Below are 25,835 nucleotides of genomic sequence, written 5' to 3'. Positions count from 1 at the left end.
GAGGTATGTGCAGTAAAATATTTTCTAGGAATGGAATTGACTAAGAAAACACTGCCGATACCCATATGATGTAAGTACAGCCTAAAATGCAGTAGTAGCGACTGGTATCAGGCTGGTAAATGTATACACAGTAGACTTATTTTCTATGGAATAGATTTTGACTGAAAAAATACTGGTAATACTGTAATAATGTATGAGCCTTAACTGCAGTAGAAGCGACTGGTAGCAGGCTTAGTGATAACTTTACAAAACATATGAAATGTTGTTTTTAAAACGTTTACTGGCATGTTAATCGTTTTGTGAGGTACTTGGTAATAAATCTCTTTGGGCATGATTTTTTCCACATGGCTAACGTATATTTCTGCATAGAAACCGTTACAGCTGGTCTCTCACTGTGTAATATGACTGGGAGGGGCTTTGTGTTAGCGCCTTGTTGCGCAGTTAAAATTCAATCATAGTCTTCCTGTTTCTTCCTCCTTGATCCAGGACGTCTCCGGAGAGCTCAGGGGTCTTCAAAATTTATATTTGAGGGAGGTAATCAGTCACAGCAGACCTGTGACAGTGTGTTTGACTGTGATAAAAACGTTAACTGTTAATTTGTTTATCCGTTTTTGGGTATTAAGGGGTTAATCATCCGTTACTAGTGGGTGCAATTCTCTGCTGATTTCATACATTTAATGTAAAATTTGGTTGCTATAACTGAATTGGTTCATTGTTGTTCAACTGTAATTGTCTTTTTGTGTTTTAAAAGCGCAGCAGCGTTTTTGTTTACATTGCTGGAAAATTTTCTGAAAGTAATTTCCAGGCTTGCTAGCCTCATTGCTAGTCTGTTTAAACATGTCTGATACAGATGAATCTGCTTGTTCATTATGTTTAAAAGCCAATGTGGAGCCCAATAGAAATATGTGTACCAATTGTATTGATATTACTTTAAATAAAGGTCAATCTTTACCGGTAAAAAAATTATCACCAAACATCGAGGGGGAAGTTATGCCGCCTAACTCTCCTCACGTGTCAGTACCTGCGCCTCCCGCTCAGGAGGTGCGTGATGTTGTGGCGCCAAGTACATCAAGGCCCTTACAAATCACTTTACAAGATATGGCTAATGTTATGAAAGAAGTATTATCTAATTTGCCTGAGTTAAGAGGCAAGCGCGATAGCTCTGGGTTAAGGACAGAGCGCGCTGATGACACGAGAGCCATGTCCGATACTGCGTCACAATTTGCAGAACATGAGGACGGAGAGCTTCATTCTGTGGGTGACGGATCTGATCCAGGGAGAACGGATTCAGAAATTTCAAATTTTAAATTTAAGCTTGAGAACCTCCGCGTATTACTAGGGGAGGTGTTAGCGGCTCTGAATGATTGTGACACGGTCGCGATCCCAGAGAAGTTATGTATGCTGGATAAATACTATGCGGTGCCGGTGTGTACTGACGTTTTTCCTATACCTAAAAGGCTTACAGAGATTATTAGCAAGGAGTGGGATAGACCTGGTGTGCCCTTTTCCCCTCCTCCGATATTTAGAAAAATGTTCCCAATAGACGTTACCACACGAGACTTATGGCAGAGGGTCCCTAAGGTGGAGGGAGCAGTTTCTACTTTAGCTAAACGCACCACTATCCCGGTGGAGGATAGTTGTGCTTTCTCAGATCCAATGGATAAAAAATTAGAAGGTTGCCTTAAGAAAATGTTTGTTCAACAAGGTTTTATATTACAGCCCCTTGCATGCATTGCAAAGTCACTGCTGCGGCGGCTTTCTGGTTTGAGTCTCTAGAAGAGGCCATTCGCACAGCACCATTGGATGAGATTATGAACAAGCTTAAAGCACTTAAGCTAGCTAATGCATTTGTTTCGGACGCCGTTGTGCACTTAACCAAACTAACGGCTAAGAACTCCGGTTTTGCCATTCTGGCGCGCAGAGCGCTATGGCTTAAATCCTGGTCAGCAGATGTGACTTCTAAATTGCTTAATATTCCTTTCAAAGGGCAAACCTTATTCGGGCCCGGTTTGAAAGAAATTATTGCTGACATTACGGGAGGTAAAGGTCACTCCCTTCCTCAGGATAGGGCCAAAGCAAAGGCCAAACAGTCTAATTTCTCCAACATAGGTGTGTCCGGTCCACGGCGTCATCCTTACTTGTGGGATATTCTCTTCCCCAACAGGAAATGGCAAAGAGCCCAGCAAAGCTGGTCACATGATCCCTCCTAGGCTCCGCCTACCCCAGTCATTCTCTTTGCCGTTGTACAGGCAACATCTCCACGGAGATGGCTTAGAGTTTTTTAGTGTTTAACTGTAGTTTTTATTATTCAATCAAGAGTTTGTTATTTTAAAATAGTGCTGGTATGTACTATTTACTCAGAAACAGAAAAGAGATGAAGATTTCTGTTTGTATGAGGAAAATGATTTTAGCACCGTAACTAAAATCCATGGCTGTTCCACACAGGACTGTTGAGAGCAATTAACTTCAGTTGGGGGAACAGTGTGCAGTCTCTTGCTGCTTGAGGTATGACACATTCTAACAAGACGATGTAATGCTGGAAGCTGTCATTTTTCCCTATGGGATCCGGTAAGCCATGTTTATTACGATGGTAAATAAGGGCTTCATAAGGGCTTATTAAGATTGTAGACTTTTCTGGGCTAAATCGATTCATTTTTAAAAACATATTTAGCCTTGAGGAATCATTTTATCTGGGTATATTGATATTATAATATCGGCAGGCACTGTATTAGACACCTTATTTCTCTGGGGCTTTCCCAAAGCATAAGCAGAGCCTCATTTTCGCGCCGGTGTGGCGCACTTGTTTTTGAGAGGCATGGCATGCAGTCGCATGTGAGAGGAGCTCTGATACTTAGAAAAGGCTTTCTGAAGGCGTCATTTGGTATCGTATTCCCCTTTGGGTTTGGTTGGGTCTCAGCAAAGCAGATACCAGGGACTGTAAAGGGGTTAAAGTGTTAAAACGGCTCCGGTTCCGTTATTTTAAGGGTTAAAGCTTCCAAATTTGGTGTGCAATACTTTTAAGGCTTTAAGACACTGTGGTGAAAATTTGGTGAATTTTGTACAATTCCTTCATGTTTTTTCGCAATTGCAGTAATAAAGTGTGTTCAGTTTAAAATTTAAAGTGACAGTAACGGTTTTATTTTAAAACGTTTTTTGTACTTTATTATCAAGTTTATGCCTGTTTAACATGTCTGAACTACCAGATAGACTGTGTTCTGAATGTGGGGAAGCCAGAATTCCTGTTCATTTAAATAAATGTGATTTATGTGATAATGACAATGATGCCCAAGATGATTCCTCAAGTGAGGGGAGTAAGCATGGTACTGCATCATTCCCTCCTTCGTCTACACGAGTCTTGCCCACTCAGGAGGCCCCTAGTACATCTAGCGCGCCAATACTCCTTACTATGCAACAATTAACGGCTGTAATGGATAATTCTGTCAAAAACATTTTAGCCAAAATGAACCCTTGTCAGCGTAAGCGGGGCTGCTCTGTTTTAGTTACTGAAGAGCATGACGACGCTGATATTAATATCTCTGAAGGGCCCCTAACACAATCTGAGGGGGCCAGGGAGGTTTTGTCTGAGGGAGAAATTACTGATTCAGGGAACATTTCTCAACAGGCTGAACCTGATGTAATTGCATTTAAATTTAAGTTGGAACATCTCCGCATTCTGCTTAAGGAGGTATTATCCACTCTGGATGATTGTGAAAAGTTGGTCATCCCAGAGAAACTATGTAAAATGGACAAGTTCCTAGAGGTGCCGGAGCTCCCAGAAGCTTTTCCTATACCCAAGCGGGTGGCGGACATTGTTAATAAAGAATGGGAAAGGCCCGGTATTCCTTTCGTCCCTCCACCCATTTTTAAAAAATTGTTTCCTATGGTCGACCCCAGAAAGGACTTATGGCAGACAGTCCCCAAGGTCGAGGGAGCGGTTTCTACTTTAAACAAACGCACCACTATACCCATAGAGGATAGTTGTGCTTTCAAAGATCCTATGGATAAAAAATTAGAAGGTTTGCTTAAAAAGATGTTTGTTCAGCAGGGTTACCTTCTACAACCAATCTCATGCATTGTCCCTGTCACTACAGCCGCATGTTTCTGGTTTGATGAGCTGATAAAGGCGCTCGATAGTGATTCTCCTCCTTATGAGGAGATTATGGACAGAATCAATGCTCTCAAATTGGCTAATTCTTTCACCCTAGACGCCACTTTGCAATTGGCTAGGTTAGCGGCTAAGAATTCTGGGTTTGCTATTGTGGCGCGCAGAGCGCTTTGGTTGAAATCTTGGTCGGCTGATGCGTCTTCCAAGAACAAGCTACTAAACATTCCTTTCAAGGGGAAAACGCTGTTTGGCCCTGACTTGAAAGAGATTATCTCGGATATCACTGGGGGTAAGGGCCACGCCCTTCCTCAGGATCGGCCTTTCAAGGCGAAAAATAGACCTAATTTTCGTCCCTTTCGTAAAAACGGACCAGCCCAAAGTGCTACGTCCTCTAAGCAAGAGGGTAATACTTCTCAAGCCAAGCCAGCTTGGAGACCAATGCAAGGCTGGAACAAGGGAAAGCAGGCCAAGAAGCCTGCCACTGCTACCAAGACAGCATGAAATATTGGCCCCCGATCCGGGACCGGATCTGGTGGGGGGCAGACTCTCTCTCTTCGCTCAGGCTTGGGCAAGAGATGTTCTGGATCCTTGGGCGCTAGAAATAGTCTCCCAGGGTTATCTCCTGGAATTCAAGGGACTTCCCCCAAGGGGGAGGTTCCACAGGTCTCAGTTGTCTTCAGACCACATAAAAAGACAGGCGTTCTTACATTGTGTAGAAGACCTGTTAAAAATGGGAGTGATTCATCCTGTTCCAATAAGAGAACAAGGGATGGGGTTCTACTCCAATCTGTTCATAGTTCCCAAAAAAGAGGGAACGTTCAGACCAATCTTAGATCTCAAGATCTTAAACAAGTTTCTCAAGGTTCCATCTTTCAAGATGGAAACCATTCGAACTATTCTTCCTTCCATCCAGGAGGGTCAATTCATGACCACGGTGGATTTAAAGGATGCGTATCTACATATTCCTATCCACAAGGAACATCATCGGTTCCTAAGGTTTGCATTCCTGGACAAACATTACCAGTTCGTGGCGCTTCCTTTCGGATTAGCCACTGCTCCAAGGATTTTCACAAAGGTACTAGGGTCCCTTCTAGCGGTGCTAAGACCAAGGGGCATTGCAGTAGTACCTTACCTGGACGACATTCTGATTCAAGCGTCGTCCCTTCCTCAAGCAAAGGCTCACACGGACATTGTCCTGGCCTTTCTCAGATCTCACGGCTGGAAAGTGAACGTGGAAAAGAGTTCTCTATCCCCGTCAACAAGGGTTCCCTTCTTGGGAACAATTATAGACTCCTTAGAAATGAGGATCTTTCTAACAGAGGCCAGAAAAACAAAACTTCTAGACTCTTGTCGGATACTTCATTCCGTTCCTCTTCCTTCCATAGCTCAGTGCATGGAAGTGATCGGGTTGATGGTAGCGGCGATGGACATAGTTCCTTTTGCGCGCATTCATCTAAGACCATTACAACTGTGCATGCTCAGTCAGTGGAATGGGGACTATACAGACTTGTCTCCGAAGATACAAGTAAATCAGAGGACCAGAGACTCACTCCGTTGGTGGCTGTCCCTGGACAATCTGTCTCAAGGGATGACGTTCCGCAGACCAGAGTGGGTCATTGTCACGACCGACGCCAGTCTGATGGGCTGGGGCGCGGTCTGGGGATCCCTGAAAGCTCAGGGTCTTTGGTCTCGGGAAGAATCTCTTCTACCGATAAATATTCTGGAACTGAGAGCGATATTCAATGCTCTCAAGGCCTGGCCTCGGCTAGCGAGGACCAAGTTCATACGGTTTCAATCAGACAACATGACAACTGTTGCGTACATCAACCATCAGGGGGGAACAAGGAGTTCCCTAGCGATGGAAGAAGTGACCAAAATCATTCTATGGGCGGAGTCTCACTCCTGCCACCTGTCTGCTATCCACATCCCAGGAGTGGAAAATTGGGAAGCGGATTTTCTGAGTCGTCAGACATTGCATCCGGGGGAGTGGGAACTCCATCCGGAAATCTTTGCCCAAGTCACTCACCTGTGGGGCATTCCAGACATGGATCTGATGGCCTCTCGTCAGAACTTCAAAGTTCCTTGCTACGGGGCCAGATCCAGGGATCCCAAGGCGGCTCTAGTGGATGCACTAGTAGCACCTTGGACCTTCAAACTAGCTTATGTGTTCCCGCCATTTCCTCTCATCCCCAGGCTGGTAGCCAGGATCAATCAGGAGAGGGCGTCGGTGATCTTGATAGCTCCTGCGTGGCCACGCAGGACTTGGTATGCAGATCTGGTGAATATGTCATCGGCTCCACCTTGGAAGCTACCTTTGAGACGAGACCTTCTTGTTCAGGGTCCGTTCGAACATCCGAATCTGGTTTCACTCCAGCTGACTGCTTGGAGATTGAACGCTTGATTTTATCGAAGCGAGGATTCTCAGATTCTGTTATCGATACTCTTGTTCAGGCCAGAAAGCCTGTAACTAGAAAGATTTACCACAAAATTTGGAAAAAATATATCTGTTGGTGTGAATCTAAAGGATTCCCTTGGGACAAGGTTAAGATTCCTAGGATTCTATCCTTCCTTCAAGAAGGATTGGAAAAAGGATTATCTGCAAGTTCCCTGAAGGGACAGATTTCTGCCTTGTCGGTATTACTTCACAAAAAGCTGGCAGCTGTGCCAGATGTTCAAGCCTTTGTTCAGGCTCTGGTTAGAATCAAGCCTGTTTACAAACCTTTGACTCCTCCTTGGAGTCTCAATTTAGTTCTTTCAGTTCTTCAGGGGGTTCCGTTTGAACCCTTACATTCCGTTGATATTAAGTTATTATCTTGGAAAGTTTTGTTTTTAGTTGCGATTTCTTCTGCTAGAAGAGTCTCAGAATTATCTGCTCTGCAGTGTTCTCCTCCTTATCTGGTGTTCCATGCAGATAAGGTGGTTTTACGTACTAAACCTGGTTTTCTTCCAAAAGTTGTTTCTAACAAAAACATTAACCAGGAGATTATCGTACCTTCTCTGTGTCCGAAACCAGTTTCAAAGAAGGAACGTTTGTTGCACAATTTGGATGTTGTTCGCGCTCTAAAATTCTATTTAGATGCTACAAAGGATTTTAGACAAACATCTTCCTTGTTTGTTGTTTATTCAGGTAAAAGGAGAGGTCAAAAAGCAACTTCTACCTCTCTCTCTTTTTGGATTAAAAGCATCATCAGATTGGCTTACGAGACTGCCGGACGGCAGCCTCCCGAAAGAATCACAGCTCATTCCACTAGGGCTGTGGCTTCCACATGGGCCTTCAAGAACGAGGCTTCTGTTGATCAGATATGTAGGGCAGCGACTTGGTCTTCACTGCACACTTTTACCAAATTTTACAAGTTTGATCCTTTTGCTTCTTCTGAGGCTATTTTTGGGAGAAAGGTTTTGCAAGCCGTGGTGCCTTCCATTTAGGTGACCTGATTTGCTCCCTCCCTTCATCCGTGTCCTAAAGCTTTGGTATTGGTTCCCACAAGTAAGGATGACGCCGTGGACCGGACACACCTATGTTGGAGAAAACAGAATTTATGTTTACCTGATAAATTTCTTTCTCCAACGGTGTGTCCGGTCCACGGCCCGCCCTGGTTTTTTAATCAGGTCTGATAATTTATTTTCTTTAACTACAGTCACCACGGTACCATATGGTTTCTCCTATGCAAATATTCCTCCTTAACGTCGGTCGAATGACTGGGGTAGGCGGAGCCTAGGAGGGATCATGTGACCAGCTTTGCTGGGCTCTTTGCCATTTCCTGTTGGGGAAGAGAATATCCCACAAGTAAGGATGACGCCGTGGACCGGACACACCGTTGGAGAAAGAAATTTATCAGGTAAACATAAATTCTGTTTTTCGTGCCTTTCGTAACTTTAAGGCAGGAGCAGCATCAACTTCCTCCGCTCCAAAACAGGAAGGAACTGCTGCTCGTTACAGACAAGGTTGGAAAAGCAACCAATCCTGGAACAAGGGCAAGCAGGCCAGAAAGCCTACTTCTGCCCCTAAGACAGCTTGAAGGAAGGGCCCCCTATCCGGAAACGGATCTAGTGGGGGGCAGACTTTCTCTCTTCGCCCAGGCTTGGGCAAGAGATGTCCAGGATCCCTGGGCGTTGGAGATCATATCTCAGGGATACCTTCTGGACTTCAAAACTTCTCCTCCACAAGGGAGATTTCATCTGTCAAGGTTATCAACGAACCTAATAAAGAAAGAGGCATTTCTACAATGTGTGCAAGACCTCTTAGTAATGGGAGTGATCCACCCAGTTCCGCGAACGGAACAAGGGCAAGGGTTTTACTCAAATCTGTTCGTGGTTCCCAAAAAAGAGGGGACCTTCAGACCAATCTTGGACTTAAAGATCTTAAACAAGTTCCTAAGAGTTCCATCGTTCAAAATGGAAACTATTCGAACCATCCTACCCATGATCCAAGAGGGTCAGTATATGACCACAGTGCACTTAAAGGATGCCTACCTTCACATACCGATTCACAAGGATCATTATCGGTACCTAAGGTTTGCCTTTCTAGACAGGCATTACCAGTTTGTAGCTCTTCCCTTTGGGTTAGCTACGGCCCCGAGAATTTTTACAAAGGTTCTGGGCTCACTTCTGGCGGTACTAAGACCGCGAGGCATAGCGGTGGCTCCGTACCTAGACGAGATTCTGATACAAGCGTCGAGTTTTCAAAATGCAAAGTCTCATACAGAGAGAGTTCTTGCATTTCTGAGGTTGCATGGGTGGAAAGTGAACGTGGAAAAGAGTTCTCTGTTACCACAACACAAGGGTTCCTTTTCTAGGGACTCTGATAGATTCTGTAGAGATGAAAATTTACCTGACGGAGTCCTGGTTATCAAAGATTCTAAATGCTTGCCGTGTCCTTCATTCCATTCCAAGGCCATCAGTAGCTCAGTGCATGGAAGTAATCGGCTTAATGGTCGCGGCAATGGACATAGTGCCATTTGCGCGCCTGCATCTCAGACCGCTGCAATTATGCATGCTATGTCAGTGGAATGGGGATTATTCAGATCTATCCCCTCTACTGAATCTGGACCAGGAGGCCAGAGATTCTCTTCTCTGGTGGTTGTCGCGGGTTCATCTGTCCAAAGGAATGACTTTTCGCAGGCCAGATTGGACGATTGTAACAACAGATGTAAGCCTTCTAGGCTAGGGTGCAGTCTGGAACTCCCTGAAGGCTCAGGGATCGTGGACTCAGGAGGAGAAACTCCTCCCAATAAATATTCTGGAATTAAGAGCAATATTCAATGCTCTTCTAGCTTGGCCTCAGTTAGCGACACTGAGGTTCATCAGATTTCAGTCGGACAACATCACGACTGTGGCTTACATCAACCATCAAGGGGGAACCAGGAGTTCCCTAGCGATGTTAGAAGTCTCAAAGATAATTCGCTGGGCAGAGTCTCACTCTTGCCACCTGTCAGCGATCCACATCCCAGGCGTGGAGAACTGGGAGGCGGACTTTCTAAGTCGCCAGACTTTTCATCCGGGGGAGTGGGAACTTCATCCGGAGGTCTTTGCTCAACTGATTCAGCGTTGGGGCAGACCCGAACTGGATCTCATGGCGTCTCGCCAGAACGCCAAGCTTCCTTGTTACGGATCCAGATCCAGGGACCCGGGAGCGGTGCTGGTAGATGCTCTAGCAGCCCCTTGGGTTTTCAAGATGGCTTATGTGTTTCCTCCGTTTCCGTTGCTGCCTCTTTTGATTGTCAGATTCAAACAGGAGAGAGCATCAGTGATTCTGATAGCACCTGCGTTGCCACGCAGGACCTGGTATGCAGACCTAGTGGACATGTCGTCCTGTCCTCCATGGTCTCTGCCTCTGAGGCAGGACCTTCTAATTCAGGGTCCTTTCAACCATCCAAGCCTAATCTCTCTGAAACTGACTGCATGGAGATTGAACGCTTGATTCTATCAAAGCGTGGTTTCTCGGAGTCGGTTATTGATACATTAATACAAGCTCGGAAACCTGTTACCAGAAAAATTTACCATAAGATATGGCGTAAATATTTATATTGGTGTGAATCCAAGAGTTACTCATGGAGTAAGGTCAGGATTCCTAGGATATTGTCTTTTCTATAAGAGGGTTTAGAAAAGGGTTTATCTGCTAGTTCCTTAAAGGGACAGATTTCTGCTCTGTCTATCCTTTTACACAAACGTCTGGCAGAAGTTCCAGACGTTCAGGCTTTTTGTCAGGCTTTAGCTAGGATTAAGCCTGTGTTTAAGACTGTTGCTCCGCCGTGGAGCTTAAACTTAGTTCTTAAAGTTCTTCAAGGTGTTCCATTTGAACCCCTTCATTCCATTGATATTAAGCTGTTATCTTGGAAAGTTCTGTTTTTGATGTCTATTTCCTCGGCTCGAAGAGTCTCTGAGTTATCTGCCTTACATTGTGATTCTCCTTATCTGATTTTTCATTCAGACAAGGTAGTTCTGCGTACTAAACCTGGGTTTTTACCTAAGGTAGTTTCTAATAGGAATATCAATCAAGAGATTGTTGTTCCATCATTATGTCCTAATCCTTCTTCAAAGAAGGAACGTCTTTTGCATAATCTGGACGTGCCCTGAAGTTCTATTTACAGGCAACTAAGGATTTTCGGCAAACTTCTTCTCTGTTTGTCGTTTATTCTGGACAGAGGAGAGGCCAAAAGGCTTCGGCCACCTCTCTTTTTTGCTCCGTAGCATAATACGTTTAGCCTATGAGACTGCTGGACAGCAGCCCCCTGAAAGAATTACAGCTCATTTCACTAGAGCTGTGGCTTCCACCTGGGCCTTTAAGAATGAGGCCTCTGTTGAACAGATTTGCAAGGCTGCAACTTGGTCTTCACTTCATACCTTTTCAAAATTTTACAAATTTGACACTTTTGCTTCTTCGGAGGCTGTTTTTGGGAGAAAGGTTCTACAGGCAGTGGTTCCTTCTGGTTAAGTGTTCCTGCCTTGTCCCTCCCATCATCCGTGTACTTTAGCTTTGGTATTGGTATCCCATAAGTAATGGATGACCCGTGGACTGACTACACTTATCAAGAGAAAACATAATTTATGCTTACCTGATAAATTTATTTCTCTTGTAGTGTAGTCAGTCCACGGCCCGCCCTGTCTTTTAAGGCAGTTCTAAATTTTAATTAAAACTCCAGTCACCACTGCACCCTATAGTTTCTCCTTTCTCGTCTTGTTTCGGTCGAATGACTGGATATGACATGTGAGGGGAGGAGCTATATAACAGCTCTGCTTGGGTGATCCTCTTGCAACTTCCTGTTGGGAAGGAGAATATATCCCATAAGTAATGGATGTCCCGTGGACTGACTACACTACAAGAGAAATAAATTTATCAGGTAAGCATAAATTATGTTTTAATGGTGTGTTTGTTTGTTTTTATGATATTTATCTTATAGAATTGCATTGAGGTCTAGTTCGCTATTGAGGCCTTTTGGGTGTAGAGTTTTCATTTTGAAAATCAATTCTGCTTCATGGTATAGTAGCTTCTTTTCCATATTTCCACCTCTACCATCTGTCTTTATTTTCTTAATGCCCCAGAATTTCATGTCATTTGGGTTACCTTTGTGGAATTCTTTAAAGTGGGCATAAAGTCTGGTATTGTCTTTTTTTCTTTTTCTATGCATCTGATATGCTCTCTTATTCTTTCTTTCAGTTTCCTCCCCGTTTGACCTAGGTACTGTAGTTTACATGAGCATTGAATTAAATAGATTATATTGGTGTCAGTGCATCTTATGGTGTCATTAATCTTCAGTTCTTTCTGGGTTACATTAGATTTTACCTTTTTGGTTTTGGTGCTAAATTTGCATGATTTGCATACATGACATGGAAAAAATCCTAATAGCTTTTCATTGTTTAAGTTGTATTGCTGAGGACCTGTTTTTGATTTAAATTCGCTTGGCGCTAGGATATTCTTTAAATTGGTGGCCTTTCTGAATATAACGTCAGGGCGATGTTTTAGTCTTTTCCCTATTATGGGGTCACTTCTGGCTATGTGCCAGTGTTTCTTTACAATGTTCTCAATTAGTTTATGTTGACTAGAAAATGATGTGATAAATGGAATGTCATATGGATCTTTTTCTGCCTTGTTAGTCATATTGCTGTCTTCTAGTAGTGACCTCCTATCTATTTGTCTAACTAGTTTGTTGGTTTCTAGTAGTTGTTTAGGGTGGTATCCTTTCTCTAAAAATCTGTTGTGTAAGATCTCTGCTTGTGAGTCATAATCTGCAAGGTGTGTGCAGTTTCTTCTAATTCTTGAGAATTGCCCTTTTGGTATGTTTCTTTTCCATTTATTGTGATGGCAGCTTTTAAAATCAATATAGCTGTTGGCATCGACTTTTTTAAAAAAGGTGGTTGTAGTTATTTCATTATTTATTATAGATATTTCTATATCCAGAAAATTAAGTTTTACTTTGTTATATTTATATGTAAATATTAATCCGAAATCATTGGTGTTAAAATCTGAAATGAATTGTTCTAGTAGTTCCTCATCACCTTTCCAGATAATGAATATATCATCAATAAACCTTTTGTAGAGCACGAGATTCGCACCCCACGGTGTTCCGGACAAAAATAGTTCTTCAAAGTGCCCTACGAACAAATTTGCGTAACTGGGTGCGAATCCCGTGCCCATGGCTGTGCCCCTTTTTTGTAAATAGTAATGCCCATTAAATGAAAAATAGTTATTCTTTAGAATAAACTCCATACAATCTAATATGAATTCTTGCTGTACTTTTGACATTTCTGTATCTCTTAATAGATAGGAATGAGTAGCCTCTAGACCTTTCTGATGTTCTATGCAAGTATATAAAGAACTCGCGTCACACGTGACTAGGATGTAATTATCTTCCCATTTTAAATTTTCTATTAGATTTAAAAAATGTTTGGTGTCTTTGAGATGTGATGGTATAGATTTCACATATTTCTGTAGGTAATAATCTGTGTATTGCGATAGGTTGGATGTTAGGGAGTCAATTCCTGAGATGATTGGTCTGCCTGGGGGGTTGGTGATGCTTTTATGGATTTTGGGCAGGAAATAAGACTGGTGTCCTTGGGTGATCAATTGCTAGAAATCTACTTTCTTGGTTATTAAGAATACCTTTGTTTTTTGCTGTAAGTATCATTTTGTCCAAGTTTTTCTTCATGGATTCTAAGGGGTTCCCAGTCAATTTTTTATATGTTGCCTCATCTCCCGATAATCTATATGCTTCATTAAGGTAGTTTACAGTGTCCATTATAACCACTCCCCCACCTTTATCAGCTTGTTTAATCGTTATGTCTTTGTTCTCTTTTAGATCTTTTAAAACTAAATTTTCTTTTTTGGTTAGATTCCATTTTAAGTCTTTTTTATCATCTATTTTTTCAATATCTTCTTTTACCTTTTTTTTTAATATTTCTATTGCACTACCTTTTTCTTGTGTGGGGTTGAAATCAGATTTCTGTTTGAGATTGGTATGAATGTATGTGGAAGTATAGTTAATAGTGCTTTCTAAAGGATTTTTTAGAAAATATTTTTTAAGTGCTAGTTTCCTTGTGAACTGGTTGACATGGATTAGAGTCTCAAATTTGTTGATTCTATTGGTTGGTGCGAAGGATAGTCCTTTACTTAATACTGATTTCTGTTCATTGTTGAGAGCTGTTTTACAGAGATTAAAAATGCCCTTTGGTTCTATTTGGATTTTTTCGTCGCTTTCTTTGGTTCTACCTCCTCTTCCTCTGTTTCCTCTAATCTTCTTTTGCCTTTTGGGGGGTCGTGGGTTTGGATTGGGCCCTCGTCTAAAAAAGATAACCTAGAACTGTGTGTTTTTACTGGAACTGCTGGTGTTCTGTGATCTTCATTTTCGTGAGTTAATGAACTGTATCTGTTATTAGTTTCAATATTTCTTTCCGTCTGGTGGTTGTGTGATTCTTTGTGTCTAGGTGAATGTGTTTTCCTCTGGTGATTTATCGGTGTTTCCCAATCTTTTTGTTCTGTGTGCTGATATCTCCACTTAGTGTGCATATTGTCTTCGTTGTGTCTGTTATTCCTATCTCTGTGGTTAGTTGGTGTTTCCCAATCTTTTTGTTCTGTGTGTTGGTATCTCCAATTTGTGTGCATATTATCATCATTGTGTCTATTATTCATATCTCTGTGTTTATCAAAACGCCTATTGCTGTGATTATGTGAATTTTTGTTGTAGTCTCTTTCATTTCTAAAATCATCATTTCTATATTGATCATTGTTTTGATTTTGGTAGTCTCGTTGATTATCATTAAAATGTCTATAGCTGTAGTGTGTAGAGTGTAGAGAAATGTCTTTGTTCTCTATTTTTTAAATCATAATTTCTATTGTGATTATAATTATATCTCCAGTGTCCTTGATTCCTATAATCGTGGTTGTTTCTATATTCATAATTATGTGATTTGTGATCTCTGTAATTGTTATAGTAGTTATCAGTGTCATGTTGTCTATTGAAATTGTTTCTATTATTTCTATTGTAATCATTGTTAGTATATTGTCTCTCATTAGGATTCCTATTTTGCATAGTGTTTCTATGTGTGATTCTTTCTCTTTGGTCATTTCGTGAAGTTTGGTATGTTGTGTTGTTAGAAGCTTCCATATCATTCATTGGTTTTCTACTGCTGAATAGATATTTATGGTTCTCGGATTTAGTATCAGGGTCTTGATTATCTATCCCCTTATAGTCACTTAAATCTCTGTTGAATTTCCTCCATTTTACTTCAAGAATATCTTTGTTTAAATCGCCTAATTTTTTAGCTATTTCTTGTTGTTTTGAATTTAGTGTATCGTTCAGTGTTGTCTTATCTAGTATTTCTTTACAATTTTGGATTTTTATCCCTAGGTCTTGTGTGGTGGCTTCTCTGGATTTTATGATAACATTTATAAGTTTGCTGGAAGCTGTTTCTAGAATATCATACCACTCTTTTTGATGTTCTTCATTAAGTTCAAAGGTGCAGTCTTTTTTTAGCCTAAGTCCCCTTGGGACCATATTTTCTTTAATATACTTTTTAAGAAAAACTAGTTCTAATTTTTGTTTGATTTCTTTAAAAAGGATGTTCTCTAACTCACTTAATGTGTCTCTTTCATTTATGGTGTCGTTTTTGTATTTATTATATGTTGAGTCTGATGGGTCTATCTTTTTGTTTATATCATCCAATATGCTATCTCTAGTGCCAAAAATATCCATAGTGAGTTTGTATGGACTTGATATATGCTGTATATTATCCTTGTGTATAAAACGTAGAGGATACCAGTTAGGACAGTCTGGGGATAATTAGTAATAAATGTTTGGTAGGGTTACAGCTACACCCTGGTGAAATATTCAAGTTCCTACTTAGCGGCATTTATTTAACCGCAAAGATCACATTGACAACTAGAATTCCTTTTTCTACTTATCCTACAAACTTTCTACTTATCCCACAAACACATTTCAGTACCCAGATCGGTCACTGACCGACATCAAAGAAACCCGGGAACAACGGACTGGAGAGGCACGCAAATATTCCACATCAGGAGGTCATCCAACAACCATACCATCGTGATCGGTCACTGACCGACAGACAAACCACAGAATAGAAAAACCGGAGATACTTAAACATCAGTAAACGGTTAGCACCTAACCGCAACGAAGATCCCACCAAGAAATCCTTAAGAGCGCGATCGGTCACTGACCGACAAAGGACAAGATAACAAAGCGGCCACGGCAACTACACAAGCATTTACATAAAAGTGAATTTCCTCGCAGCAAACAGATAAGCCCACCTAACAAGAGGAAACCAAAGCGGCATTTATTTAACCGCCAGCAGCCCATATAGAACTGCCATCAGCAAATTATTGGCATAGCGGCGTTTATTTAACCGCAATCATCTCACAAAAGTGATATCAAACAGATACACTTTAAGGTACTAATTTGTATACTTTTATCACAGTGTGATAAAAATCGCACCAACATACCTCTACATTTGATATATAGTTACCTAAGATAAGATCTGAATTGCACAGCTTAACTTGAAACAAAGTATCCTATATGAACTATACAGCAACTATTGTCTTATCCACTATTAAATTGTATTTACAAACATTTTGTTAGAAATTACAACTTGTGATAAACCTATAACTGTATAAATTGCAAGATTTCAACGATATTATTTTAATTTAATTTTTATATATTCATATATTTTTATATATTACGTACATTTTATACATAGATACATAGAGACACCGGTGTCATTTTTTAAACTTTGAAGGAATTTGTAATAATATTTGTTTAATTGTACTTTTAGCATCACTATTATTGGGTAAATTTACCGGAATCAAATAAAGTATAATATATATTTTTTTTAAAAAAGTTTCGACATCCAATTTTTTCCATAAGAGAATATAAAATAGTACTTATTAAAACATTAACATATATTGAGCCCACATATTATCACACATATTTACAGTAAGACACATTGGGAATAGCAACTAGGTTTGCGCCACCTACCACAACTGGAATAAAGGTAAACAGGCCAAGAAACCCGCTGCTGCTTCGGGACCGGATCTAGTAGGGGGCAGACTTTTTCTCTCTTCGCTCAGGCTTGGACAAGAGACGTTCACGATTCCTGGGCATTAGAAATCGCGACCCAGGGGTATCGTCTAGAATTCAGATTCTCTCTCAAGGGGGAGATTTCATCTTTCACGTTTGTCTGTAAACCAGACGAAAAGAGAGGCGTTCTTACGCTGTGTAGAAGACCTATATACCATGGGTGTAATCTGCCCAGTTCCAAAAGTGGGACATGGGGTTTTACTCCAATCTGTTCGTGGTTCCCAAAAAAGAGGGAACCTTCAGACCGATTTTCGATCTCAAAACTCTAAACAAATTTCTCAGAGTCCCATCCTTCACGATAGAGGCCATTCTGACAATATATATATATGGATTTGAAGGATGCGTATCTTCACATTCCTATCCACAAAAATCATCACCAGATCCTCAGGTTCGCCTTCCTGAACAAACATTACCAGTTTGTGGCCCTTCCTTTCGGGTTGGCCACAGCTCCCAGAATTTTCACAAAGGTGCTAGGGTCCCTTCTGGCGGTTCTAAGGCCGCAGGGCCTAGCAGTGGCGCCCTATCTGGACGATATTTTGATTCAGGCGTCAACTTACCATCTAGCCAAATCTCACACTGTTGGCTTTTCTAAGAACTCACGGGTGGAAGGTGAATATAAAAGAGTTCACTTGTTCCTCTAACAAGAGTTCCATTCCTAGGAACTCTGATAGACTCGGTAGACATGAAAATTTTTCTGACGGAGGTCAGAAAATCAAAGATCTTAACCACTTGCCGAGCACTTCATTCAATTCCTCGGCCATCAGTGGCTCAGTGTATGGAGGTAATTGTACTAATGGTAGCGTCATTGGACATAGTTCCGTTTGCTCGCTTACATCTCAGACCACTGCAACTGTGCATGCTCAGACAGTGGAATGGGGATTATGCGGATTTATCTCAGCGGATAAATCTGGATCTAGAGACCAGAGACTCTCTTCTTTGGTGGTTTTCACAGGATCATCTGTCTCAGGGAATGTGCTGCCGCAGGCCAGCATGGGTCATAGTGACGACGGACGCGAGCCTCTTGGGCTGTGGTGCAGTCTGGAATTCCCTGAAGGTTCAGGGTGTGTGGACTCAGGAGGAGTCCCAACTACCAATAAATATCCTAGAACGGAGAGCGATATTTAATGCGCTTCAGGCGTGGCCTCAGCTGGCTTCGGCCAAATTCATAAGATTCCAGTCGGACAATATCACGACTGTAGCATATATTAATCATCAAGGGGGAACAAAGAGTTCTCTAGCAATGATAGAGGTTTCCAAAATAATTAGATGGGGAGAGACTCACTCTTGCCATCTATCAGCAATATATATCCCAGCAGTGGAGAACTGGGAAGCGGATTTTCTAAGTCGTCAGACTTTTCATCCGGGGGAGTGGGAGCTCCATCCGGAGGTGTTTGCACAATTGATTCATCAATGGGGCACGCCAGAATTGGATCTGGTGGCATCTCGTCAGAATGCCAAACTTCCTTGTTACGGGTCCAGGTCAAGGGATCCTCAAGCAGTACTGATAGATGCTCTAGCAGTACCGTGGTCGTTCAACCTGGCTTATGCGTTTCCTACTTTTCCACTCCTACCTCGTCTGAATGCCAGAATCAAACGGGAGAGGGCTTTGGTAATCTTTATAGCGCCTGCGTGGCCACGCAGGACTTGGTATGCTGACCTGGTGGAAATGTCATCTCTGCCACCATGGAAACTGCCACTGATACAGGATCTTCTCATTCAGGGTCCGTTCCAACATCCAAATCTTGATGTTATCTAAGCGGGGATTCTCTGAGTCGGTCATTGATACCTTGATTCAAGCTCGAAAGCCTGTCACTAGGAAAATTTATCATAAGATATGGCGTTAATATCTTTATTGGTGCGAATCCAAAGGCTTCTCATGGAGTAAGATCAGGATTTTGTCCTTTCTCCAAGAAGGATTGGAGAAGGGGTTATCAGCTAGTTCTTTAAAGGGACAGATTTCTGCTTTGCCAATCTTACTACACAAGCGTCTGGCAGATGTCCCAGACGTTCAGTCGTTTTGTCAGGCTTTGGTTAGAATTAAGCCTGTGTTTAAATCTCTTGCTCTGCCATGGAGTTTGAATTTAGTTTTAAATGTTCTTCAAGGGGTTCCGTTTGAACCCATGCATTCCATAGATATTAAACTTCTATTATGGAAAGTTCTCTTTTTGGTAGCAATCTCTCCTGCTCGAAGAGTTTCTGAGCTATCTGCGTTACAATGCTACTCGCCTTATCTTATATTCCATTCTGATAAGGTGGTTTTGCGTACTAAACCTGGATTCCTTCCTAAGGTTGTTTCAAATAAAAATATTAATCAGGAAATTGTTGTTCCTTCTCTATGTCCTAACCCTTCTTCTAAGAAGGAACGTCTGTTGCATAACTTGGACGTGATTCGTGCCTTGAAGTTTTACTTGCAAGCGACTAAGGACTTCCGTCAAACATTTTCTCTGTTTGTTCTCTATTCTGGAAAGCGTAGAGATCCAAAAGCTACGGCTACCTCTTTCTTTTTGGCTGAAAAGCATCATCCGTTTGGCATACAAGACTGCTGGACAGCAGCCTCCTGAAATAATTACAGCTCATTCTACTAGAGCGGTGGCTTCCACATGGGCTTTTAAAAACGATGCTTCTGTTGAACAGATTTGTAAGGCTGCGACTTGGTCTTCCCTTCATACATTTTCCAAATTTTCCAAATTTGATATTTTTGCTTCTCCGGAGGCTATTTTTGGGAGAAAAGTTTTTCAAGCAGTGGTGCCTTCTGTTTAGGTATCTGTATTGTCCCTCCCGTTCATCCGTGTCCTGTAGTTTTGGTATTGTATCCCACAAGTAAAGGATGAATCCGTGGACTCGTCATATCTTATAGAAGAAAAGAAAATTTATGCTTACCTGATAAATTGATTTCTTCTATGATACGACGAGTCCACGGCCCGCCCTGTCAATTTAAGACAGATTATATTTTTGGTTTAAAACTTCAGTCACCTCTGCACCTTTTAGTTTCTCCTTTTTCTTCCTATATCTTCGGTCAAATGACTAGGGGGTGGAGTCAAGGGAGGAGCTATATAGACAGCTCTGCTGTGGTGCTCTTTGCCACTTCCTGTTAGCAGGAGGATAATATTTCACAAGTAAAGGATGAATCCGTGGACTCGAATCATAGAAGAAATCAATTTATCAGGTAAGCATAAATTTCCTTTTTTCGAAGAGTGAACCATTAGGAATATCTCCTGTGTCTTCTTCGATCCCATGGATGGCAGATAATCTAGAGAGAGTTCTCTTGTATCAAGTACCAGGGTAGAATTCTCGGGTACTTAGCCCTGCGGAATCTGTTGGCGCTCTACAAATAACCGATAATAATACTATAATAGTCTCCATAGACATGAGAATATTTCTGTCTTGCCCTCCAGATCTCCTTAAGGCCATCTGTGGCTCGATGTATGTAGGCGATTGGTCTCATGGTGTCCAGCTTGGACATCATTTCCTTTGGCAGGTTTCACCTCACATTGTTGCAACTACGTATGCTGAACTAGTGGAACGGCGATCATTCGGATCTGTCTCAACAGATTTCTCTGGACAACCAATCGGGAGAATCGCTCTCTTGGTGGTTTTGTCCGTATCACTTGTCCTGAGGGACGTCAGTCTCATAACCATCCTGGGTGATTGACTATGGTTGCGAGTCTGTCAGGATGGGGAGCTGTTTGTGGTGCCAGGATGGCACAGGGCCTCTGGTCTCAGGAGTTAAAGCTCCCTCCTGATCTCATTTTGGATCTCCGGGCAATATACAATGCTCTGAAGGCTTGGCCTCTGCTGGGTTTGTCCCAGTTAATCAGATTCCAATCAAACAATATATCCTCAGTGGCTTACATCAACCATCAGGGGGGGACGAGAAGCTCCCTAGTTTTGAGGGAAGTATTTCGGATTCTGGCGTGGGGGAGACCCGCATTTTTTCGCTGTCAACGATCCACATTCCGGGTGTGGACAACTGGGAAGCGGATTTCCTCAGCAGACAATCCTTTCATCCGGGAGAATGGTCTCTCCATCCAGAGTGTTTGCAGAGATTTGCAAGTGGAAGATCTTATAACATCTCAATACCAAGTAGTGTAGTGGCTCGAGTCAAGCAGGCGTCAGTGATACTGACTGCTCTGTCTTGGCTGCGAAGGATATGGTTTGCGGATCTAGTGGGGATGTCATCATTTCCTCCGTGGAAGTTACCTTGTCGCAGGGATCTGCTGACCACGGTCTCTTTGTTCATCAATGTCTAGATTCTCTGAGGCTGACTGCGTGGGGATTGAATGCTTAGTCCTAGCCAAGAGAGGGTTTTCTGAGCGTTATTTTTACTCTCATTCAAGCTCGTAAGCTGGTTGCTCGTCACATCTATCATAAGGTGTGGAGGACCTACTTATTCTGTTCTCCAGGATGAACTGGAGAAGGGCTTTTCTGCACGTACCCTGAAGGGACAGTTTTCGGCCCTGTCTGTGTTACTGCACAAGAGGTTTGCAGAGCTTCCAGATGTGCAGCCATTTGTTAAGGCTCTGCTGGTATCAAACCTTTGTTTAGATCTAAGGCTCCTCCTTGGAGTTTAAATCTTGTCCTTAAGGTTTTGCAACGGGTTCCGTGGAGCCGATGCATAAAGTAGACATTAAATTGTTGTCTTGGAAGGCTCCTTTTCTACTGGCTATTGCTTCTGCACTCAGAGTATCTGTAATTGCTGCCTTGCAATGCGTCCCTCCATATCTGGCTTTTCATGCCAATAAGGCTGTTTTACGAACCAAGTTAGGTTTTCTTCCTAAGGTTGTGTCAATTTGCAACATCAATCAAGAGATTGTGGTTCCTTTCTTATGTCCTTATCCTTCTTTGTCGCAGGAACATTTACAACGTATTTCTGGATGTGGTTTGTGCCTTGAAGTTCTTTCTTCGGGCCACAAAGGAATTTAGACAAACCTCTTTCTCTGTTTTTTCTCTTTTCCGGGAAACGTAGGGGTCAGAGGGCCTCTTCGACTTCTTTATCTTTTTGTCCGAGGAGTGTCATCCGTTTAGCATAGAAACGGCGGGACATAAGCCGCCTCCTGAGGATTACGGCTCATTCTACGAGAGCAGTGGTTCTTCTTGGGTCTTCAAAAATGAGACCTCTATGGATCAGATTTGTAGGGCGGCTTTCTGGTTCTCCTTTCATACTTTTTCCAAAGTTTTACAAGTTTGATGATTTTGCTTCTGCTGAAGCAGCCTTCGGGAGTAAAAGGTTTTGCAGGCTGTGGTGCCCTCAGATTAGGGCCTGCCTCTTTTTTTCCCTCCCGTTAGCATACTTTGTACTTTAGAGCTTGGGTATATGTTTCCCACAAGTAAGGAATGCAGCTGTGGATTATGCTTACCTGATAATTTAATTTCCATCTGTATGGGAAGAGTCCACAGCTCCCGCCCGTGTTCTTTGATGGGCGGCCCTAAATTTTGAAATTTTTTCTTCTGGCACCTTTCACCCTGATATTTCTCCTACTGTTTTTTGTTGCCTCGGCAGAATGACTGGGGTTATGAGGAACTGTGGGAGGTATTTAAGCCTTTGGCTGGGGTGTCTTTGCAGCCTCCTTGTGGCCTGGTTCAGTATTTTTCATGTAATTGGCAAGAGTCCATGAGCTAGTGACGTATGGGATATACATTCTTACCAGGAGGGGCAAAGTTTCCCAAACCTCAAAATGCCTATAAATACACCCCTCACCACACCCACAATTCAGTTTTACAAACTGTGCCTCCCATGGAGGTGGTGAAGTAAGTTTGTGCTAGATTTCTACGTTGATATGCGCTTCGCAGCAGGCTGAAGCCCGGTTTTCCTCTCAGAGTGCAGTGAATGTCAGAGGGATGTGAAGAGAGTATTGCCTATTTGAATACAATGGTCTTCCTCTAGGGGATCTATTTCATAGGTTCTCTGTTATCGGTCGTAGAGATTTCTTCTCCTACCTCCCTTTTCAGATCGACGATATACTCTTATATACCATTACCTCTACTGATTCTCGTTTCAGTACTGGTTTGGCTATCTGCTATATGTAGATGAGTGTCTTAGGGTAAGTAAGTCTTATTTCTATTCATGACACTCAAAGCTATGGTTGGGCACTTTATATGTAAAGTTCTAATTATATGTGTTAAAACTTATATTGGACTCTTCCTATAGAGATGGAAATTAAATTATCAGGTAAGCATAATTTGTTTTTGCACCATACCTTACCTTTCCTGCAATTTAAAGGGGCATGAAACCCCCCAAAAAAATCTAATAGTTAACAGCAGTGGTTCCCAAACTGTGCGCCGCAACACCCTGGTGCGCTGTGTCTGGCTTACAGGGGCGCCGCAAAATATTCAAATATTAGACATCTGTTACAACCGTAATAATTACAAAAATAATTCAAAATATAAAGAAATAGTAATTCCACCGTTATAATAAAATATATATTAAGCTTAAAGATGAAAATACTAAAATAACAATATCCAACACTTATAACTAATTGCACCAAGCCACCAACTGCGTACTGTAACTGTCAAGTATGTCATCTAGAACTATGGTTTGACTTGAGGTGCCAAACATTAAGTTTGGGAACCACTGGTTAAGAGCATGCGATTTTTAACAACTTTCTAATTTACTCATATTAAATTTTCTTCATTCTCTTGGTATCTTTTGTTGAAAAGCAAGGATGCAAGCTCAGGAGCATGCACGTGTCTGGAGCATTGTTTGGCAGCAGTTTTGCAAGAATATTATCCATTTGTAAGAGCACTGGATGGCAGCACTATGTCCTACCATATAATACTCCAGTTACCTACCTAGATATCTAATCAACAAGGAATAACATGGGGGGAAAAAGCAAATTTGATGATAAACTTGACAGGAGGCATATGTGTGCAGCCACCAATCAATAGCTAACATTCAGTAGCACATTGCTGCTCCTGAGCCTACACAGATATGCTCTAACAAAGGATACCAAGAGAATGAAGAAAATAGAAGTAAACCACTACCAGAACCAAGGGATTATGATCCTAGTTGGAGAATAGTAGGTTTAAAGGTAGTGTGGAAGCACTTCTTTACATAGAACAGAGTCCCATTAGAGGTGGTAAGGACAAAGTTTGTAAAGGATATCTAGAATGCTGGAATGCATCTGGAAGAAATAATAGGCATAATCCATGGACCCTTTTGTTTCTATTTGTCTATATTAGTAATGTTTGTTTATGGTCTGTAAATTATTAGTGCAATTAAGCTGTGACTCTATCTTCATATAAATATTTTTACTTCCTGCTTTTTTTTACTTGCAACTGACTTTGAAAATTAAAACATGACTATATAAGCTGACAGTAGTCTTGTGTACATACTACTATATGAGCATCAGATGTTTAAAATATTTTGTGTTTTTTCTGATCTTGTGGATTTTTTTTCTCTTTCAGGTAGTCTCAACCTTCATTCTGTATCTTCTCTCTTGCATGAAGCTTTGGAGTCTGTATCTCACTTTCCGCCATGTGTTTTGTATTCTCGGTTATGCCACTTGCTAGCTCTGTTTACTGGCGACAAGGATCCATACAACACTGCTCTTCTCGTAAGTGAGTCTGTCTCAGTAACATTGCGACATCACCTGCTCAGTGATATTCACCGTAAAATGAGGTTAGTGTTCGCAGGAAACAGATTTCTTGTTCTTTGAAATGTTCTATCTGCTCAATAACAATTTTAGAACCAACCAGAGTTAGGGAGGACAATCAGTATAGGAATATATTAAAAAAAAAAAAAAAAAATCCAAACAAGAATGTTGGTGCAAAGCCTTTTGGCAGAAATAACAAAATGAACAAAAAAAGCATTAAAGAAATCCATTCAAATATTGTCTGTAATTCGTCTATTAACAGACAAAATTACCATGGCTCAGATTCTTAGACACTTTTCAATTTTCTTCTGTTATCAAATTGACTTTGTTCTCTTGGTATCCTTTGTTTAAAAACATACCTAGGTATGCTTAGAATCGGCAATCTATTACTGGGAGCTAGCTGGTGTTTGGCTACGCATACTCCTCATGTAATTGTTGATGGGGAGATTACTTTGTGTTTAACCCCTGTTAAAAGCTGTTATATACAAGCAGCAATGCAATACTAAAATGCTCTACTAACGCATTAGAGCGTTCTAATTTTGCACTGGTAAAGTAAAAATACTTTAATGATTCAGATACAGCATGACATTTTAAATAAAAATTCAATTTACTTCTATTAGCAAATTTTGCTTCTTTCTCTTAGTATCCTTTGAAGAGTAATCTAGGCAGGCACATAAGACCTTTTAAAGGAACTTCCCATACATGAAGATATAAATATTTTTATTATATTTCTTCCTTGAATGGCAAATAACAGGTTAAAGTAAATAGCAGATTCAAATACATCCGATGGGGAGATATTTTAAAGATAGTAATGTCTGATTGAAAGCTCTTCTGCACAGGCTTTTATTTTTGCTTATCACATATTCACCAGTTACTACACAGTTCTAGAAAATTCTTTCATTCTACAGAGAAATTATGTTCACTGTGTAAAATAAAGTGGTTGTGTTTAACAAAACATACAATCTGTGACATACCACATTACAGCAGTGACGATGTGCACAGCCCAGAGGCAGACATTTTTTCCACTATCTACACTGATTTTTCATATAGTGAGAATTTTTCTGCAGGTCATTTTGAAAACTAGTTCAATTATGTGTTTATTAACTGGAGAATGAAGCATTTTTTAAAGTTTTAGAATATATTTCAGCAGTAAAAATTTGCATCGCAAATTTTATGTTTTTAAAATGCCTCTTGAGTAAATGTGTTTCATTTGCCCTTGGTCTAACATCACATAATTATAAGGTAAAAATGTAGTAATAAAAAGGTGCATGGAAGAATGTCTTGCATTCAGGAGACACCGCTTTGCAGAACGGAAGGGCTGAAAAAAGCCATAGAAACCAGCCATCAATGTGCTGCCACTTTGAAGAGAACAGTCCTATATGGAGTAGTGTTGCAAACAGCACTTCCCTCTGTCTGTAACTGTGATAAAGGGACATAAAAAACATTTTTCTTTCACAATTAAGATAGAACAAACAATTTATCTTGTAAGATGTATTGAGTCCACGGATTCATCCTTACTTGTGGGATATTCTCCTTCCCAACAGGAAG

General features: G+C 41.3%; 1 protein-coding gene across 1 annotated transcript in view; it reads left to right on the top strand.

Annotated features, from left to right (window-relative positions):
* ESPL1 (extra spindle pole bodies like 1, separase) overlaps positions 1-25,835 on the top strand; it is an 810,416-nt gene that overhangs the window by 552,778 nt on the left and 231,803 nt on the right. Inside the window, exon 21 of the mRNA XM_053708312.1 lies at positions 24,100-24,313. Coding sequence (XP_053564287.1) covers positions 24,100-24,313 — 214 coding nt within the window. The remainder of the gene's footprint in view (positions 1-24,099; positions 24,314-25,835) is intronic.

The sequence above is a fragment of the Bombina bombina genome, chromosome 3 (assembly GCF_027579735.1).
Source record: "Bombina bombina isolate aBomBom1 chromosome 3, aBomBom1.pri, whole genome shotgun sequence".
Lineage (NCBI taxonomy): Eukaryota > Metazoa > Chordata > Amphibia > Anura > Bombinatoridae > Bombina > Bombina bombina.
Note: the sequence above shows the minus strand (reverse complement) of the source record. Positions and strands in the feature narration are given on the sequence as shown.